At 29.2% G+C, this 22160-nt stretch overlaps 1 protein-coding gene across 1 annotated transcript in view; it reads left to right on the plus strand.

The window, feature by feature from the left end:
• The window catches only part of btv (dynein cytoplasmic heavy chain beethoven), a 220129-nt gene extending 200357 nt beyond the window's left edge, over positions 1–19772 (plus strand). Inside the window, exons 67-74 of the mRNA XM_075378958.1 lie at positions 1296–1509; positions 2636–2835; positions 4857–4980; positions 9005–9132; positions 9225–9461; positions 12566–12762; positions 14879–15104; positions 19494–19772. Coding sequence (XP_075235073.1) covers positions 1296–1509; positions 2636–2835; positions 4857–4980; positions 9005–9132; positions 9225–9461; positions 12566–12762; positions 14879–15104; positions 19494–19661 — 1494 coding nt within the window. The 3' untranslated portion in view covers positions 19662–19772. The remainder of the gene's footprint in view (positions 1–1295; positions 1510–2635; positions 2836–4856; positions 4981–9004; positions 9133–9224; positions 9462–12565; positions 12763–14878; positions 15105–19493) is intronic.
• Positions 19773–22160: the final 2388 nt, after the last annotated feature.

The raw sequence follows: 22160 nt of genomic DNA on the forward strand, positions 1-22160 counted from the left end.
ATGAGCCTTGATTTCTGCACACCCAAAACTCATCACCAGTAACCAACATCTTTATAAAATCAGAATCACTGAAGTCAGTAGCTGTACATTTGTAGCACAAGTTATGTGTGCAGAACTGTGATTAATTCTGTTGTCATTAGCAGTTTGTCAGTCAGTGGAGATGGACTTTCTTGATCAAACACTACACTTTGTTAATGACAATCAGGTTTTGACTTTGTGACAGCCTACTGTAGCACTTGGAAGTGATAAATGAAGTTTGGCCATTTTTCAAACTGGTTTATACCATTTATTTGTTTAACACCATTGTTGAAAGCCTTCTCAATGTTATAAATTGTTTTCATTTTGTATCTCCAAGCTTTTTACTAAATTCTGTGTATTTTTCAGCAACAGATGTGTAGTGTGTTCCATCATTCTATACCAGTAACAAAGCCATAAGCTTGTGTTAGATGCGTGCACAAAAACATCTACATAAACTGGCTGCCTGCTACTGAATGACTCAACCTTCAAGGCTAAAAATTATGCATTTTCCACTAGAGTCTGCTATAACACCACACTGAGTTTTGTTGCTTGGATCCAAATACTTTCCAAGAATAATATAAGGCTGAATATTTTTAACTGTTTACATATTTTTAATTTTTGTATTATTTATATGGAGGCCTCTCAGCAACAAGTTGAGTTCTTCAATGGTAACTTTTTTAATTAAGTTAAGAAATGTTTTTGAAATGTCATATTAAAAGTGTCATCAGTAGAACACAGATAATCGTAATTTTCAGCAATGCAAAGTTTCAAACGATGTTTTCTTTTTACTACTCTTTACAGTTGTAGGTGGAACCTGCCTTTTATAATTATTTTTCAGGTATATACATGATGTCATGGTATAGGAAATATCAGTTTGTTTGAAGTAAAAGTTATCATTTTCCCAAAATTCTAAAACAATCTTAATTGAAATAATTTTCAAACGTATGAAATCAATGTTTGTTACTCCTACTTAGATTTGCTTTTATTATTTTATTTGGGTAAAAAACTGGCCGATTAATATACTTTTTTTACAAAGTTATATGTTTTGTTAATTTTTTTTACATGTTGTACTATAACATGTCCTGACATGTTATAAGAGACAGTCCTGACTTGTTTATATTCAAGGAGCATCTTTTTCTTTATTAAGTAGGTAAGAATTCCCTACATGAAATAATTTGGATTTTTTTTAATCTGTTATATTTGTTTTTAAAGTTATTTTATCTATATTTATTATTTACTTTTTAAAATGCATTTTTGTTTTGTTTTATGTATTTTAGTCTCCACAAGGTGTAAAAAGAAATATGCAACGAACATATAGTTCATGGGAAAGATCAGATAAAGTGCACCGTCCTTTCTTTAATTTAGCTTGGTTCCACGCATTGGTATCAGAAAGGCGTATGTTTATACCACAAGGTTGGACTAAATATTATGAATTTAATGAAACCGATATCACTGCAGCGACTTTGACATTAAATAATATTATTAATAAAGGTAATAATTGTTTAGTTATCTACTTATTATTTTTTTAAATAATTTTTATCCTTTTACATCTATAACAATATTGAGAAAATCAAGAATATATTTGGAAAAGAGGTTAAATGGCTAGTAATTTTTTAGTGTATGTTGCATGAGACCATACATATATTATTGACAATCACTTATTCATACTTTAATGTTATCTTTTGCACAAGATTGCTCTTCCCCTTTGAAATACGAGGGTCATTCAGTAATTAAAGATAGATATCTGCAGAAAAATTATTGTTGACGAGGAAATAATACTACTTTATTTTGCCGGTCCATGTCGCCAAGGACTGACTAGCATGGAGGAAACAGAAAAAAAATGGCCACTTGCATCAGTAGTAGAACTGTCATCGACATGATTACTTTTAATTATTGATATAATTTTTATACTGTTATTAAAGCACTCCTTTAAAAACAACTCTCCGAATGAAAATAGTTTTGTATTAATTATTATTATACATAGCCTACATTGATTATTCAGCCCTTATTTTTTAGGTAGAGAAATAACAGAGGAATTATTTTCATACTTTTATGTCAGTTCTATGACTTGTAAGAAACGGTAAGTTATCAAGGAAGTTTCTAGCCAATTTAATGCTTTAAATTCATGATAACAATGTGAGAATTAGTGTAATTTTAATGCTGCTGAATGAGACTGACCCCCATTATTTAAAATGACATGTAGGTATACACTGTTGTATTAACCTAAATAAAGGGTGGTAGAATTTAATCAGCTGTACATGTATTAAACATTGTATTTCAGTAGTAGTTTTCTAAAGTACAGATTTCTTTTTTTTTTAAATTAATGTAGCAGTGTATTAGTCTGAATGAATTCAATAAGTGAATGTAAATCCTGATATTTTTTAAAACTTGATATAAGTTTTTTAAAGATATTTCTACTACTTTTTTTGATATGAGAGAAATGACCTCACTTATGAAATTGTTCTTTTGCTTTATAATGATAAGAAGATTACAATTAATCATTTAGTTATGTATTGCGATCAAAAAATTTACAGTTTACTTATTACATATTCTCCTATGTAATATGTAAATTGATTAATGATATTTTATGAGGTTTCTTTCTTTCTTTTTTATATAGCTGGTGGTAAAGAAGATGACATTCGATGGGAATATTTACGTGGATTATGTGAAAATGCAATTTATGGTGGTAGAATTGATAATCCATACGATCTCAGAGTTTTAACGACTTATTTACAGTTAATGTTTACAAGTAATATTTTCAAAAATAATAATAAAATTGCGTCCGGTATAAATATACCTAATTCTGATAAAATATCTGTAAGTATTAATATCATTAATTCATGTTTAACGTGAAGTATTTATTGACTAATGTTATATTGTAATTATTTTGACCATAGAAGCAGCAACTTACAATTTTTCAACAAATATATGGTGCATTTTAAAACATAAATTTTGAAAAATCGATACTTGTTTATTAACATATTTTGACGTTTGAAGAACATCAGTAGAAATGATAGCTTATTCATTGTTATTTTTTTGAACACATTTTATCAAAATATCATACTTTGAATGTACAAGACAATTTAAAAATATTTTTTATCACCTCTTGGTGATAACAATTGATTTCAGTTTCATCTATAGAACTGCACTTAACTCTCACTGGTAGAAAATAACCTTACTGTAGAATAAAAAATACTAGATTCTTACACAAGATATTTTTTTTTCTGTTTAACCTCCAGAAACCACCATAAGGTATTACTTTAGTGGGTTTCGAGGCTGCTGACTGAAAATCAAAAACAGGGTAGTTTGGAGATCTATGAGAAACTTCTGAATCGATTTCGGCAAAAAGGGGATGATTTTTTGAGGCACATCATCAGATGTCACAAGATGTGGATCCATCATTACACTGCGGAATCAAAAATGACAAGTAAGGAAGGATGAGGGCTGCTCAGTGAAAGCTAAAATCCGTCTGTCAGCCAGCAAAGTTCTTGCAACGACGTTTTTTTACTCAAGGAGAATTTTACTCCTTGATTTTCTCCATAATCAATGAATGGTGAATGCAGCCTACTATTGCCAGCTGATGCAGTCAACAAAAGCCGCCTACCAAAACATAAGACTGGGTATGCCCATCAGAGGTGTCATCCTACGCCATGACAATGCATAGCCGCACACTGCGATTTTGACAAGGGATAAATTGGAAAAAATGCACTGGGAAACCAAAAACCACCCTCCCTATAGTCCAGATTTGTCTCCCCGTGACTATTTTTTGTGCAAACAAGAAATAAAAAAGAATCACTTTGAGGGGAACGATTCGAAAACAATGAAGACTTTGAGGAGTGCATGCGCAATTGGTTGATGACTTGTTGTCAATCTTTCCTAAACATTTTTTGATTTGTCCCCAAACTTTTTATGAACAAGGAATATTCAAGCTTTCAAGCTTTCTAATCATTGGCAGAAGTGTGTAGGTCATGCAGGTGATTAACTATGTAGAGAAATGATAAAGGTATGAATTGTGTATATTATTAATCAATAGATTTATTAAAAAAAATTACTGTTTATATTTGATTCACCTTCAAATTATTTGATGATCATCTTTATAAAAAAAAAACCAGTAATTTGTAAGGACCAATAACGATCAAATGTATGCACACTTAAGTTAAATATTTTCCATATTTCAGACTCTTTTAGAACCATTCACTGAAAAAATAGCTGTACTTTTATTTAAAAAAGACCAATCTTTGTTTATAAAATGACTGAATAATTACATTATTTGCTTATCATTATAATTTACAATAAACTAATATGTTACGTGCATAATATTCTAATAATGCCTTCTTGTGGAGAAGGTGTAAGATAAGTTTTATTAAGTAGTTTTAAATAGTGTTAAATAGTTTTACAAATTTATTACTGAAATGTTTAAAATTATTATGTGGTAATAGAATAATGAAGAGCATTCTCTGTTCAAGTTGCTTTTCTTGAGTAGCTACAGAACTCTATTTTTGGTGCTATGATTATACAGTTAACAATTAACAATATTTATTTATTTACAGAATTCTTCTGTCTTTAATCTGTTTAATAATGTTTCAATAACCATTTTTCTTGACAAAGTCATTCAAATTAATTTTGGATTCTTTTGTAGGGTACATACAAGTTAAAAAAAAGTGATTAGAAACTATGATTAAAAGGTACAAAATGTTTAATTTAGTGTAAATAAATTGATATTTTTTATATTTCTTCTGACAATGACAAAATCAGGTTCTGTTTACTCTTATCATCTTTTGTATTGTTTTTTTTTTTTTTGTTACCTTGAATTAAACCAAATATTTTTATTTTTTCAGGAACATTTAAAAATTGTTTACAAATTACCAGACGCAGATGATCCAGTTTGGTTTGGACTTCCTGAAAATGTTGATCGTAGCTGGCAACGAAACACAAGTGCTTTTATTATTAACCAGATAAAAGGTAATAGTTGATTTAGAAGTTGAGAGTTCTAAGGTTCAAATCCTAGTAGGCAGTTACTTTTATACAGATTTGAATACTTATCATGGATAAGTTCTTTGGTGGTTGGGTTTCAATTAACCACACATCTCAGGGCAGTCCTAAGACTGTACAAGACTACACTTTATTTACATTCATACATATCGTCCTCATTCATTCTCTGAAGTTTAGCCTCATTTTCTGAGGCTAAACAGAAAAGAAAAAGAAAAAGGTAATAAAAGGGTGTTTTATCATCTGTCATTTCAGTGATGATTTAAATCTTTTTATTCTAATACAGTCAATTTCTAAGTAAATTTTGAAAGTAAAGTGAACAAAATTTAAATTAAACAAATGTCTGTCAGTTTAACTAAAGTAAAATTTTTAAATTGCAATACTGTAACAGAGTAAGAGTGTTAAAAAAATTGAGAAAATATGATTTGCCTATAAACAATTATTAGTTTGAAGTACATTAAATAAAATTAATTTTTTCTATACAGCACATTAATTAATCATGAATTCATGCATACACACATGAAGTGTGTAAAAAAAAAGAGAATCTTTTACTTTTGCTTTTATTCTTTTCAACTGAGTTTGTCTTCTTTCCATTTGATGGTAGCATGGTTTACGTGAATATTTTCAGCTGTATTAGATGTATAGTTCATTTTTGCAGCTGAGTAATTAGGATATATTTTATTATGAATAGAGTTTATTTTGTTTGAAAAAAGGATTTACATTAAATTTTATATCAAAAATGGAATAAGTTGCAATTGTAGTGAAGATGTTAGGAAAGGCTTTTGTCAAGGATGTTATGTTGACATTAAGGTTATTAATGGCATAAACAATTTTAAGAAGGTTGTGAAGACAACAAAATTGTAGATATCCTAACATATCGTCAAAGTTGTTGAAGAGATAGAAATTTCTTATGATTTGTGTGAAACAATTCCGACTGATATTTTTTAAATAAATGAGTAGCACCAAAATTTGTTACTACAAATTTGTATGGTCAACAACAAACAGTATTATGCTGTTTACATGGGGCAGTCTGAAAAAAAACCACAAATGTGATTAACAACTTTTGGATTTTACACCACACTAACACTCCAGCTCACACTTGACTATTAGTTTGATTGTTTAGCCATAAATAATGCCATACCATTGCCGGAGCCTCTACATATGGCACCCTGCAACCTTTTTCTTATTCTCACTGATTGAAACATTAAAAGGCTAATGACAGATTGAAATAAAGAAAATTATGCTGACCAAATATTGAAAACCAAAAAATGCTTTTCACAAATGTTTTGAAGGTTGAAAGTAATGCTGGGATAAAAATGTCTCTTTTCTAGGGAATTACTTTGAAGGGTGCAATATCAGTAATAAGTAAATTCTTCTCAATAAAAATTAGAAGTAATGTTATTTTTTATCACACCTCTTACTTAATTTAAAAGCTTGATGGGATTAGACAATAGTCTTATTGAATCTTCATTAAAATATTTTAGTTGATAAAAAGTTAGTAATTTGCATATTTCATATTATGATTATAAATACTTACGAGGTGTGTGAGAAGTTTATATTTTTTTCAAACAACAATATTATCCCCTTCAAAGCAATTCCCTTGGGCAGCTATACACTGGGGAAGTCGTTGTTCCCACTCCTGGTAGCAGCGCTAGAAGACTTCAACAGGTAGGGCTTTTAACCAGTCTGTCACAGTCTTTTGAATGTTCTCCAGAGTTCCAAAATGACATCCTTTTCAAAAAGATATTTCGGGAAAAGTAAAAAGTCACAAGGACTCAAATCAGATGAATACGGGGGTTTAGGAACCGCAGGAATGTGTTTTGAGGTCAAAAGAGGATGTACGGTGAAAGTGTTAAAATTTAACTGTTCACTCATCATCCTTATTGTTAAACGACGGTCTGATCTCACAAGAACCCTCACATGCTCAACGTTTTAGTCAGATTTTAAAGTTGAAGGTCTCCCTGAGCAAGGTTGATCTTCAACGTGTTCTCGGCCTTCCAAAAATTATTTTTGCCAATGGAAAACTTGTGCTCTTGATAAGTAATGTTCCCCATAGGCCTGTTTCAACCTTTTAAAGGTCACACTCATGGATTCCCCAAGTTTAACACAAAACTTGATTGCACAACGTTACTCTAAATTCTGATGCTCCATTTTCATAACAACAAAAACACAACTTCACTGATGGCACTGTCAAAAATAATGTGTTGGCTGAACGGAGTTGAAACTCGTACTGAGCATGTGGAATGGATGAACAACCGGTCTAGTACAGACCGGTAGACACAGTGTTGCCAGATCGCTTGCAGTGTTACCAATCTCATTACTTTTATCACACACATCATACTTTTGAGAATATCTTTCAATTTTCTAGACTTCTCACCACCTCTATTGTGGAGTTGTAGTAGCTCAATCTTCGATACAGAAATTTCTGGGTTTGAATCACAGTCAAGCTTTTTTGTATGGTATAAAAGGTCTCATCATTTATCAGTAACTATAATGAAGTCTAGTCATGGTAGTTACTTGAAATAAATATCTAAAGTTGAAGAGAATGAACATATGTTAAAAATATTTAAAAAATTTACAATAACTGATTAGAGAACATAATTTATAATGATGTATTATAAATTATGGTGTAATTTAAATTGCTGTATAATGTTAATTTTAAAACAAAAAAAAAATATATTTTGCGACAAAATGAAAAAATGAAACAAATGCAACATAAAAGTACATTTTATTTGCTAATAACTTTTTTGTTTGCATTTATTTTTCTACCTTTTATTTTACCCTTAATATTCCTCTTTAATTGCAAACAGAAAGAAAATCACAGGGTACCAAATGTGGTGAGTATGGAGCCTGTGGAATAGGTTTAACTTCACAAGAACCTCAGATTTTGTATATGGTGTGTGTGTGTGTGTGTGTATATATATATATATATATATATATGTGTGTGTGTGTGTGTGTGTGACTCAGTGTTATTGTTCTGCAGAATTATCAACTTTGTAGATTGTTGGAACACAACACACACATCTCCTAAGGTGTTAGCTTTCTCTAAGGTGTTTGAGAGAGAGCAGAAAATTTACAGTTGACCTGTATTACACTTAGTCGGTTAATATACATGTGTGTATAGAATCCCAGAAATAAAAGAATTTTTGCAGAGGATTTTTCTGAATTTTTTGATGGTGGCAAATTATAGACCCAGTACTTCATGCTCTGCTGTTTTTCTTTTGCGTAATAATGATGCACCCAAGTTTTGTTCATTTTTTAAATGTGCTTGTTTGAGTGGCAATATATTGTTGCATGATGTAATGACAGAAAACAGATAATGACTGTGAAGTTCTTCCTCAATATTTACTTTAGGAGCTTCTGATGCACAAAACTTTGTTTCCCCCTATTCGTAGTATTACGATCAACAATTATCACCAAAAACCACTTTTAGATGGTGCTGAATGTCAGTAGTATTCACTTTTCCGTTGTTGAAAATTCAATCCTGCATTTTGTTTTAGATGCATTGACAGAAAAGACATATTTAACTCCATAACAATGATAACTGGCAGAAAATGAGATGGTATGAATTAACACGTTTTGGAGTGTTGGTAGTAGGATAATGAAACCACAAGATTGCAGCACCTGTCACATTATTTAACTTTTTTTCTCCTGTTACATTCCAGTGAGCATTACATTTCAGCCATCCTTGTACTATTCAACTGTAAATTAAATTGGTTCAATAACTGCTTTTTGATCTGTAATATTACGGATGAAAAGAATTCACAACAGCTTTAAAAAAATTTCAGAAATACACTTTCATGTATTTAAATCCTTTTTTTAACTTGATTTTTACATTGCTGATTGAGTACATTATAAATTATTATTGAACTTCAGAAAATTCTTTCACTTTGTGTCATGGCATCATTGCAGAAAGTGCCTTCGTAAAAAAATTTTAATAAAATTTGTGTTTTTTCAAGTATAAAATATATACATTATTTCTATTACTTTTTTTCAGTTATCAGTGTGCAGAATAGTAGCAGCAGTTATCAAGACAAATCTGGGTTAAATAATCAACAAGACTTGTATTCATATTTACAATTACAAATTGGTCCATTATTAAATCTTTGGAAAAAATTAAATCAGGTAATTTTTTACATTATTTTATTTAGAATTATTTTAATTCATTTGATAACAGCATTATTTTTGTAAAATTTTTATTCATAATCTTTTTACAGGGTGTGCCGCTTATTAAATCGAAAGCATCAAATATTAATTGTAATAATGTTAATCCTATAGATGGGTTTATATTAAGAGAATATCAATTTGCTGTTAAATTAATTCAATATATACATTCTGGATTGGCATCTATAACTAAATTGATGCGTGCATCAACTAATTCTACTTCTGTTAGTGTAATATCTGATTTTACTTCACTGATGACTTTGTTGATACAGCCAATAATAAGACATCAGGTAAGTAGAGTTTATTTTTTTAAACATATTTATAATTTTTTTGTGTACATAAATTATTATTTTCTTTTTAAATTGACAAATGAATACAGCAATGCTTTATTGCAACATCATCCTATACAGAAACAATTTACTTATTTTATTACTAGGAATACAACTATTTAAAAATTTTAAAAACCCACGAAGCCATTTTGAAGAAACATATTTACTTCAGCGCCCCTTACGGCTAACCATAAAACTAATCTAAGAATCCGCTCTGAGATGATACCTGTGTTATACAAAAAACATCAAAATTGTCCCAACCGTTTTAGAGAAATACATCTACTACAGCGCCCCCTGGTAGCCGATAACTGTAAAACTAATTTAAGAACCTACTTCTCTGAGGTGATACCTATGTCATGCTAAAAATTGCATCAAAATCAGCCCAGCCGAAATACATCTACTGCAGCGCCTCCTGGTGGCTTATAACCATGAAACATGTCTAAGAATCTGCTCTAAAGTGATACTTATGTAATTCAAAAAACTGCATCGAAATCATTCCAGTAGTTTTTGAGGAAAATGGTACCAGACATACTACACACACACACACACACACACACACACGCGCGCGCGCGCGCACACACACACACACACACACACACACACACACACACACACACACACACACACACACACACACACACACACACACACACACATAAATCGCTCACGAAAACAACATAGTTATTCTCTAGGAAAATGAGCATCTTATGCCAGCCTTACCAGGGAAGTTAAGAAGTAAAGTGGTTTTCTGTTGTTTCACTAAGCTAAGTATTCTGTTATATATTGTAATGCTTCACAAATGACTGTTCACAAAGGAACTGGGCGTACAGTAAATAATATTACTTTCATGAAAAGTAGCAGAGTATGTCAGATACTGGTGCTTTACTCATGTCTCGGCCATAAAAAAGGTTTGGGACAGATGGTACAAATAACAAAATTGACAAAATAGCAAATAATCAATTGTTGGTGACCAGGTGACATATGAAATTAATACTGAACTTGTAACCTTATCTGAAGCTGAATGCTATTCCAAATTTTTTGATTATCTGTACATTGTTAAACATTTAAAAATATCATACAAATCAGTTGTTTAGAATACTTACAGAACTTGTGATTTTTATAATAGAATATAGTTATTATTAAGTTAGAACTAAGTAGCAGTTAGTAATTTTGCAGATTACAAGAATAATGTTGGCAGGACAGACTTTATATACAAAAAACTAGATAAGAAAAGGCATTTTAAATTTAGTAAATTAGTAACATTCATTTTATACTGCTCATAAAAACTTTGTTTGAATGAGCCTGAGGACATCCATGAATTCTCTGATTTATGTATTGTATTGGCAACATTCAGATAAATATTGTTAATTGTCAATTTCCGTATAAGAATACAGAAGACTGATTTTCAGATGCATCCCTGCATAAAAGAATGATAATCCTTTTTAAACTTTTTTTGTAATCTGGCAATTGGTTTTCTAATTTGGTTATAAAATTTATAGAAAGTAACACTTTTAATGGTATGGTCCACAAAGAATAGTTAATCAAAATTTTCCATATTGATTACAAAAGTTAAATTTCACTTAAATATCAGATTTCAATTCAATAAAGTAATCTACACATTTTCTCATTATTTTATCAAAAAATAATGAGAATTTTAATTTCTATCAAAAAGAATTTAGTTATTATTCTGTATTGATATTGTTCCCTTCAAAGTAGTCCCTCAGAAATCTTTCACATTTATTCCTGCATTTCTTTCAATCTTCAAAACAGTTGTGGAAAGTATTTTTTTATGTAGCCTTTACTTCTCTTTCAATATTTTCTTTATTTCATCTATTAATACAAGTTTTTCTTTTAATGTTTACTTAATGAGTAGCAACAAGAAAAACAGTCGAGTCTGAAGATTTAAGATACAAAGGCTGCGGCATTGATATAGTATTAGACAGTTTCGTTGATGAGCTAGAGAGTTTTCATGATGTAATATCCAAGAATGTTTTCTCTAAATATGTAGTCTTTTTCTTCACATTGCCTCATGTAAACTGCAAAAAACTCTTAAGTAGTAATGTTCAGTAGTAATGTTCAGTATGTAATCGAAAGTAGTTACGAGAACCTTAATATTTGATCAAGCTTGAAGTGCTCTTTTCAATTTTGGCTGGCTCTTCAGGAAGCATCTATCAGGATGACTGGACCTTCATTTTAATATCATAACCTTACACCCACGTTTCATTATGTGTTATGGTAAGCTCAGAGTAATTCTGAGCCATCTACAGCATCAGCTAACAATTTTTCAGTAAAGTCGCTTTTGTTGAAAATTCAGCAGTTTGGAACAAAATTTACTGCTACTTGTTTTATATACACAAACTATCAACAAAAAATTATTTCACACGAGCTACAAAAAATTCTACTTTATTTGTCTATTTGTATTGTTTGTTAATGTGTTAGGATGTTCAACCCTTATGTTGTCAGTTATGGCCTTCTTGAAACCATTTGTACTTTTGGTGTCGACATGACATTCTCACCAAAAGCCTTCTCTAATGTCTTCACTGCCTCACTGCAATTTATTCCATTTTTAATGAAAATCCTTTGATCTATCGTTTCCAGACAAAGTCAATCACCATTTGAAATAAAATACACCTTAGCTACTCAGCTGCCATTTTTGTATTACATAAGTGCTGCCATTCTGTGGGAAAAAGACAAAAAGACAACTCAATTGAAAAGACAATGCATGGAATTAAAAAATCCTCATTGCTTTTTCTTATTACACTTGGTGTAACAGTGCTATATTGGCAGCCTACTGATATCAAATAAAACTGAATTTTTTTCAAAGAAGCGTTTCATTAAATTACAACCCTTTTTTATCTTAGATTACAGTTTTGTAGATAATTTGTAAACATTCTGTACATTCAACTGTCATTGAAATCAATTATAACTGCTTATAATACCTGTGTCAACCATGTAACTGATGTAAATTGACAAAAACCACTCAAATTTGATTGTATTCATACAGAAAGCTTGATTTTTTTTATTATATATAGATGAAATTTGTGGTTTGTTTTTTTTATATATAGACACCAGAAGATTGGTTAAAGGTGTGGGAGGGTCCTTGTGACCCTACATCATATTTACGCAGTGTAATGTCACGTGCAGTTGCTGTAAATACACTATATTCACAACAACAACAAAAGTTGTCATTGACATTGATCGATTTAGCTGATGTATTCCATCCTGATACACTTTTGAATGCTTTATGCCAACAAACTGCAAGGTAAAGTTGGCTTAATTAAATTTTATTATCGATAGCATTATTCAAATATAATTCTCTATATACTTGAATTGCTGAGGGTTAGTTTTCTACTTTTTGCATTTTGTTTTATGCCTAACTATCTTATATATATGTGAAATTATGTAAATGAAATTAGATGTGAGACTTGAATGTTTTTAGTTAATAAATGTGTGATGAAAGGCCTTGTAAAAGAAGAAAGAAAAAGCAGTGTAAAGTAGTAAATCCATGTGAATTAATTTCTGATGAGATCCATATTTATATTTATTATTTATAAAAAATAGTAGAACAACATTTAAAAGAACTATGTTTTAAATATTAAGTAAATATATTAAAAATTTCCATAGGTTCTTTAAGAAAACAAAAAACACTTTTTCTTAAAATATTTTCTGATACAAAAAAAAAGCAAAAAGCTTTTAGAAAATACCAAAATTTACCTTGAAACAAAGCCTTGACTTTTTAGTTTCTGATTTTCGTGTTATTCTGTTCTTATTTTGGAAGGATTTATTTTAGGTTTAGATACATTCTTAATATTATTATAATAATAATAACAAAGAGCATTCTCAGTAATAAATAAATAATTTTTTTTTATTTTCATCAGTACATATAGATATATAAGGAGTACATAAGGAAAAGTTAGATATACTCCTCCATAGATAAAGAAAGGAACTTCCTCAGCATTTGACTGAAAGGATCAAGGGAAACCGTGGTAAAACCTTGATCATAGCAGTATCACAAAATACATAGTTATAAATTAAAAAATTGATACGATTAAAATTCATATTAATTATTTAAAATATAAGTACATGAAATCATGTTAAATATATGATGATACTAATTATAAAAATAATTCACAATTCAGATGATGTTATTAAAAATTAAGCAATTAAAATTAAAATTATTTAAGCAATGTATATTTATATACACATTGAACAGAGATGAAGAAAATTCAGGGTTTTTTAAAATATTAATTAGTATTATTTAATAAATGAACAACAAAGTAATTCTATTTCTGTGTAAGAGAAAATCATTAATTGTATTTTAAATAAGTATGTGGGAAGATCTTTTTAATTAATTAAAAATTGCAACAGAAGGATATTGAGGCTCTTATGTGTTGAGAACACAAAAACAGTCCTTTTGTCTGGTTTGATGTGGTGGATATTGATAGTTTTTTTAAGAATAAGTGACTATTCTTTTTAGCAAAGCTTGTGTGCAGTAATCAATATAAACGCATGAATAAGTCAATTTTAAATTTTCTAAATATGTCTACATGATCTTTTTAGCAAAACTTGTGCAGTAATCAATATAAACGCATGAATAAGTCAATTTTTTATTTTCTAAATATGTCTACATGATCTTTTTAGCAAAACTTGTGCAGTAATCAATATAAATGCATGAATAAGTCAATATTTTTAATTTTATAAATATCTGTCTACATGATTCACGTTTATATGTGCCGTACAATGATCTGATGGCCTCATTTTAGTATCTTGAAAATTCATACTGACTTTAAGGCATAAGAAAATATATGTATGTGAATATATTTAAACATAATAAATATTTGATAATGACGACAAGCTTGGTGTTTTATTATGTTGCCAGCAAACTACAATAAAATTTACTTATTCTTGTTAAACGAAAAATTATTTTCAGATAACTTGTACCAGTTCTATTAGTCTTTTAAAACATGGGTACCTCATTGATGTTATACAAATTATTTTCTGCATTACTCATTTTAAATAATTAATATTTTTTTGTTTCTATCTGAATTCAAACATCTAATTTCTTTGTAAAGTACATTCTACATATTATTGCATGTCTACTTTATTACAAAAGAGTCTGAAATTAATATTTTTTTATTATTTATTTTCTTTCAATTGCTCTGTTCAGATGACTGCAATGTTTAATGCAAGTTTTTCATTTCCATGTCCTGTTACTTCTGTTTGCTTGACAGTGTTTAGAGGATTGGAGATATATTAAACAAAGTCAGGAGGCTATTTTATTACTGATAAAATTAGTAATATAAATTTTGAAAAAAAATTGTTTCGTGTTGATTTTATAAGATAATACATTTACATGATAAATTTTATAAAATTTATAGAGAGAAAGGAATCAGTGTTGGTGATTTAACATTAAAATGCAGTTGGGATGCACCAAATGCACAACAAAAACAATCTAACACTACTTCTGAAGCACAGTTGACTGTTGTAGGATTACAATTAGAAGGAGCTACATTTAGTACTCATGCTAAATCACTGTCCGCTAACACAGTTGATTCACCAGATGTTAGCGTCGTTCCGCCACTTACACTAACATGGACAAATAAGGTATTAAATAATGTAAAATTGTTGTTTATTAATGATAATAAATATAATTTTGTTCATAAAATATACTCTCTCACAACAGGATATAAATACGATTATAGTTTGTCAGTCACGACTGTCAGGTACGATATGTTTTTATTAACTGTGTAACTCCAATGACCATATTACATTTGTCAAATAAGTACTTAAATTCACTTATATTAAATTTTAAAGTAGAAATAATTCTTTCCATTGAAAAAATTTAATTACAGCACATCAGTATAAATCTAGCTGTGTTTTTAAAAATGTTATAAATCAGAAAATCATCAACCAGAAAATGCTGACTGTAATACAATTACCAATTAAAAAACAAACTATGCACAATATTAATCAGTTACAGTGATCTATGAGAATTATTAAATTTAACGACAAGGGGTGGCTGAAATGTAATGCACACTGGAGTCTTAACAGTAGAACAAAATGTTGCACAAAGCAACAGGTTCTGCCACCTTGTAGCTTCATTCCCCTACTACTAAAAAATTCATTGATGTATTTGATACACACCTTCTTGTTTTTTGTCATTTGTCATTGTTATAGAGTTGAGTATGCCCGCTATGTCAACATATCTAATATAATGTGCAGCGATTTAATTTTTAACAGCAGAAAAAATAAATGCAAGTGTCATTCACCATCAACAAAAGCTGTTAATGGTGATGAAATTTTTTATCAAAATACTGTGAATAGGTGTGCAATAATTTTTTTATACAGAAGCCAATAAAGCAAACATTTAGAATGAACCGTGCAATAGTCAACCAGTTTCTGTGATGATGAGAAGTACTGAAAGGAGGTGCATGAATAGATTAAAAATGAAAATCACATTACACAACAATACATAGCCACCGAGATAGGCATATCAAAAGAAAGAGTTGGACACATTATTGCTTGACTGGGTTACCATAAAATTTGTTCATTGTGGGTGTCACACAAACTCACCGATAAGAACAAACAACAATGAAAGGAATGTTGTGATCAGCTTCTGAAATGTTGTCATGACAAGGGTGATGAGAACTTCATTTTCATTATTTTAATGGGAGGTAAAACCCAAGTGTATCATTACGATCCATAAGAAAAATGGCAGAGCGTGCCAATAGGATTCATCTCTATCAAAAAAATTCAAAACCCAACTCTCTCCAAAAAAGATTCTCTTGTGTTTTGGGATTCCAAACTCATGTACTTGATGCAACTACCTGCAATCTGGTACAACTATAGATATTCTGCAGACATTAGAACACCTTTGCAGATGTGTGTATCATGTTCAACAATCCATGAAGTCAATAATTCTCTAACCTGATAATGTTTGGCCACACACACTGCATCCAACCACCAAGGCTCTTCTGAAGTTGAAATTTGAACCTGTTCCACACCCTCCATACTCACCACATTTGGCACCCAATGATTTCCACGTCTTTCACAGAAGAAGGATATTAAGGGTATTATTTTCACTACAGATAATAAAGAGAAGGATGCAGTGAGGTCATGGATCAAGGAAAGATCGCTACCATTCTTCATTCAAAATGAGAAAACTGTGTCATCTTTGAGAGAAATGTGGTGCTATAAATGATTTCATGGATTGGCAAAGTTTTTGTAGAAATGAAATGTACTTTTTAAAATGTACATTTTTTTCCATTTGACTGTCTCTTTTCATTTGGAAGTATTAGCAGCTAGTGCATTATTTATCAGCCATTCCTTATGTGCTTTAATTTTTTTTTTAAAAACTACTCCCCAAATTGTTCCAGACTTGTGAAACCATCAAGTTGTAATTGATGCAGTCTTGCATGTTATTTGATACCACTTCTTTTTTTCTCTTGCCCCAAATCTGTATAAATAAACATTTCATGATCTATCATCGGACTCTTTTTATCAAATTTCTACCTCAGTAGATGAAATTAGAATAGATTTCATGAGGAATAGTAATCTTGGCTTTATCCAGTAGCCACCTTAGACGTTAGTTTTGCTTTTTGTGTAACCCTCTAGTAGGAAACAAAGTTTTTTGTTACATATGACAGTTTCATATGCACAAAATATTACCCTACTTAGCTCAGTAAAGAAGCGGCTATTATGACGATTACTAGAAGTAACATCAGGTAGATACAGACTACGGCGTGATGTCACTAGTGGAACAAATATGATTGCTGACACAGTTCTCATGGCGATCGACTGTGTAGGATGAGGAAAGACAATGCAGACTCTACCATAGATAGACTGTTTCTGAAATGACAAAATGATCTTGCATTTTCTTCAAATAAAAAACTGAATATTGCTGATAATTATTTGAACTTTCATTAATTTTAATTTCTGGTCCATCATAATAATTAAATATTTTTGTCGTACTGCTGGTTTCCAGCTCTGTTTTAACAATACTATAAGATGTTGCAGTCAAAATTCATAAAATTATTATAGAATTTAAAAAAAAAAACAACCTTATCCTTAAAGATAAACACTATTGTAGTTAATGATCACACAAGGTGTTTTCAGGAAATGTACTACTTGGCTATTAAAAAAAGTAGACGATCGGAAAAACAATTATTTTATTACTATTAAATTCTACATACTTAATCTGTGTTTCAATGTGGTCACAAAGTAAATTATATAAGAGACCAATTTGAAAAAAATTGTTAATAGAATTTCACTTGTGACTTGAACCGCTGCTGAACATTCTCTTTTATTTAATCGCTCCTGAACTTCAAAAAATTTCTTGAGAGATATAGATAGATTGAAATCACCTGGCAAAAAGTCCTAACTGCTAGGAGCAGAAGCCAGTAGACCATGGCAAATTTTCATGCACCAAAAATCTTAAAATGTTAAACAAAACTCTTAAACATCATTTAGTAACTAATGATGAATTGGTGCTGTACATTCAATCCACAAACTTTCACTAATTTGATAGTGAGTTTCATGTTAAAAATTTCTTGAATATTCAAGAACTTATTTACTGGTTGAACTTCATAACTGGCAGGCTGATTAACTATTTAAACATAATCAACATTTAATGATGCTAATCTTGTACAGCGATAAAAGAAAACAGTCAGGATACATCCTTGAACAAAAGAAAGTATCCTTGAACAAAAGAACAAGGTAGTTACCTTGACTTTTCATGGTATATAGGAGATCTGCATAGATTGTGCCTAATTTTTAATGCAGCTCATAAATTGAATCTAAATATTTGGTCTACCAAACCTTTAATCTCACTTTACACATTTATAAAAAAAAGAAAAAAAGATAATAATAATTCTATAAATTGTTAAAAATGAATCACATTTTCATAAGTTTTAACAAAAACAATTTATGTTGATAACCATTTAGTTAATGTTAATTGTTTTTAATTTAATAATGTTGATAAAAAATGTCGATTTCAAAGTGTAATGTAGAATATGGTATGAGATTTTATTTACACAAATCAGTAGCAAAGTTGTTTGTTTCTCCTTTTTTTTAGTATTAGTATTACTGTAAGTACACTACTATAGTGATCTCCACAGTGTAATAGTAGTATCTTTACCTTTCATCTATAAGGTTCTGGGTTCAAACCTCGGTCAGGCTCTACATTAGACTGTAGTTACTTTAGTAAATAAAATAAAATAATAACAAATGAATATTTATCGCCCCTAATTTTATTAAGTAAAAAAAGGAACTTTTATATATCCAGATGGATATACACACCTTTATGATTGGAACATATAAATTAATTATGAACAGATTTCCTGATTAATAATGTATTGAAGTGAAACGATTTGTTGAATCGATTATAGAAAAGATGTTAATATGTACATTTTAGATTATAAATTTTCTTTTAATTTACCAGGATGAATTTGGATGTTTTTCATTCTGAATTATTACATTAGTATTACAGAAATTATGATCACCCTTCATTCAGTTGAGAAAGTTTTTATGTTTTAGTTCATAATTTGACAGGAAGGCGGTATATTAATTTTTTGTTATCTTTCCTGGTGTTCTTATGTTGTGATAGTTATAAAGCAATATCGGTCAAAAATTTCTCTCTGAAAATATAGAAATTCATTATCGAGCTGGTCTTGTTGCTGAATTACTGATCTTCAGCTTTGACTGTGAAGAAGGTATATGAAATCCTCATTTTCTTCTGTCTGGCACAGCATATTAGCTGTTGTTAGATCATCATATGAAACTCTTTAAAATTTTGCCTTTGCTCTCCCCACATCCTGAAGTCACTTTCACAATTCAGAGATTCAGTGGAGTTTAATTTTGTAACTTTTAGAATAAAGTTAATATGATGATCATTCATTTTAATTCAATTTAAGCTTATCATTTATTATATATTATTTCATTAATTTAGAAACAGCAAAAAAATTTCTTAACATTTGTTTTTAATTTTTGTTACAGATTTTCAATGAAAACCATAGTAAAAATGTGTCACCTGCTTCGGTATTAGTACCTTTATATTCATCATCTGATCGTAAAAATGTTATTGCAGAGCTGACTGTCCCATGTCAGAATAATGAACAACATGTCTGGATGCTTTCAGGGACTGCTTTTTACATTCATAGTTAATTAACACAATTTATACCTGCTGTGACTTCAGCCATCATAATTATTCTTATTTATTTACATATTATAACTTTTATTTGTATTTATATTTTAATTGAATGAATAAAAATTATTTATTTATTTTTATTTTATTTATTAAATTAGATCATCTTGCAAAGATGATGCAATTTTTATGATATATTTTTATTAGAATTATCTACTACCAATTTTGAAGTTTTGTTACAAAACAAAACTTCAAAATTCTTCGAGTGCTTTACTTATTCTGAACCAATTCTCTAATTTTTCTTTAACATTTCTCAATTTCAAAGTTTTATGATTATTGGGAAGTTTATTGAAGTATATAAAAAGGTGTATATGTGGCTTCTTCTTTTTTTTTTTTTTTTTTTTTTTTTGCTTTTTCAGTAGCAACTTTAGGTAACTGTAAAGTTTACATCTTGTAATCAAAACATTTTGTAGATATATAAATTAGACAAAAAATTATAATGAAAATAAAAATTCAAGTACATATTTTTGTTTAGATTCAAAGGAATAATTCTGTTGGAAGTATTCATTCAGTTATTATTTTGAGAACTTTTATTTGTACATTACATAGAATTTTTAAAAGTGATTTGTTCACACTTCCTTATGCAATTATCCCATATGCCATATACTATAGTAAAATCTGTACAGACTGTAAACAAACTATCTGTATTAATTATCTTTTACACCTTACTTAATTTATATGTCATGTATTCTCTCCTTTGTAATAAACTTGCTATTTGAAAATCCCATCTCAGATGTTGATCAATAACTCCTCCTAAATACTTTGTATTTTCAACCCTTTTAACAGTTTTTATTTAGCTTTAATTCAAAATCTACAGGCAGATCACAGTGATCGAAAAAAGTTATGCAAACTGTCTTATCTACATTTAAAGATAGCATATTTGAATCTAAACAAATTTTTAACTCTTGTTGTATAACATATTTTACATTATTCCAGTTGTTAGATAAGCATAATACTGCTGTGTCATCTGCATAGGAAATGATTATATAACATCATCATCCAAGTTTGCACTAAAAATGCCATTTATATAAATAATAAATAACAGTGGTCCTGATACATTACTTTGTGGTACTCCAATGTTCATTGTAATAGGCTCACTTTTAGTACTTTTTATTTTTGCTACATGTTGTCTGTTTTTTTTTTTTTTGTTTTTTTTAATTATACTTTATCCAAGTCTAGAATCCTCTTAATCCAATTTTATGAAATTTTTAATTAAAAGCTAATTATTGACAGAGCCCTTAGCAAGATCAATAAACACAGCAACAACAGACTTTCTACCATCTAAATTTTCAATAACATATTCTACTGTTTTTGCAATTGCATCTCTAGTTCCTACAACTCTACTGAAGCCAAATTGTAAATTAGAAAATATACTGTATCCAAGAGTTTAACAAATGTGCTATGCAGTAGTTTTTGAAAAATAAACAAAAAAAATTATTTATTTTAATTTTTTTTAAATATTAGCAACAGATGGAGCCTGGTTGTTGTGTGATAATTCATAATTAGACTTAACTAACTATCAGTTTAATATTTTACCAATTTAAAATTAGTCTAAATTTTTGGGAAAATTTTTCAGTCAGACAGCTAATCCTGCTGATACAGTCCTCGCAATGACCACATCTGTCATCGAGGCTGCTGGTTACATTCAAGGAGGCTTTGGGATAAATCGATCACTTCAGGCTTTGCTCTTTTTTATAAATTGATAAATTGACATAGCTCAAAGTTCTGTTGATCAGAACTATTTATCGATCTGAGTTTGCATCCTGAGAAGTTTGCTATACAAATCAACAGTAAATCTGTAACTTAACCTAATATTTGTAATTTTAATACACAATACAGCGCCTACAACACTGAAAACATTAAAAAGTTTTTCCTTTAATATTAATTTTTTTAACTCATAACATTAAATAACTGTAGTTATTCAAGTAAATGGCCATTTACTTTGTATATAAACTATATAATTTTTAACTCATACAGTACTTTTAATACAATAAAAAAAGCAAAGGAGTATTTATAGTGTAAATTTGCAGGGGTCAATCACAAATATAAAAAAAAAACAAAAAAATTACAAAAATACATTTGATTGCATATAAAAACATATTTTTAAAAAAAGCTTTTATTTAACTAATATTAATATTAACATTAATAAAAAAAGGAAACAAATTAGAAAAACCCTCTAAAAAGTAAAAAATAAGAATTAAAATATAATTGAGAATTTAAAAAAACAATTAATATATTGACAAATATAAAAATGCACTGAAAAGTAAAAAATAAATTATACAAATATCTAATAAATAACCAATAAATAAATGTAATAATTATTAAATTTTAAAATTAAAACTAATGAAAACATATAGTTAAATAAAAGCGTGGCGCAGTTTTTATAACAATGTTTTCGAATAAGATTTATAGACATTTGCTGTATTTTAAAATATATTTTTTGTTTAATAAGGTTGTTT

Source organism: Lycorma delicatula, chromosome 11 (assembly GCF_047948215.1).
Source record: "Lycorma delicatula isolate Av1 chromosome 11, ASM4794821v1, whole genome shotgun sequence".
NCBI lineage: Eukaryota > Metazoa > Arthropoda > Insecta > Hemiptera > Fulgoridae > Lycorma > Lycorma delicatula.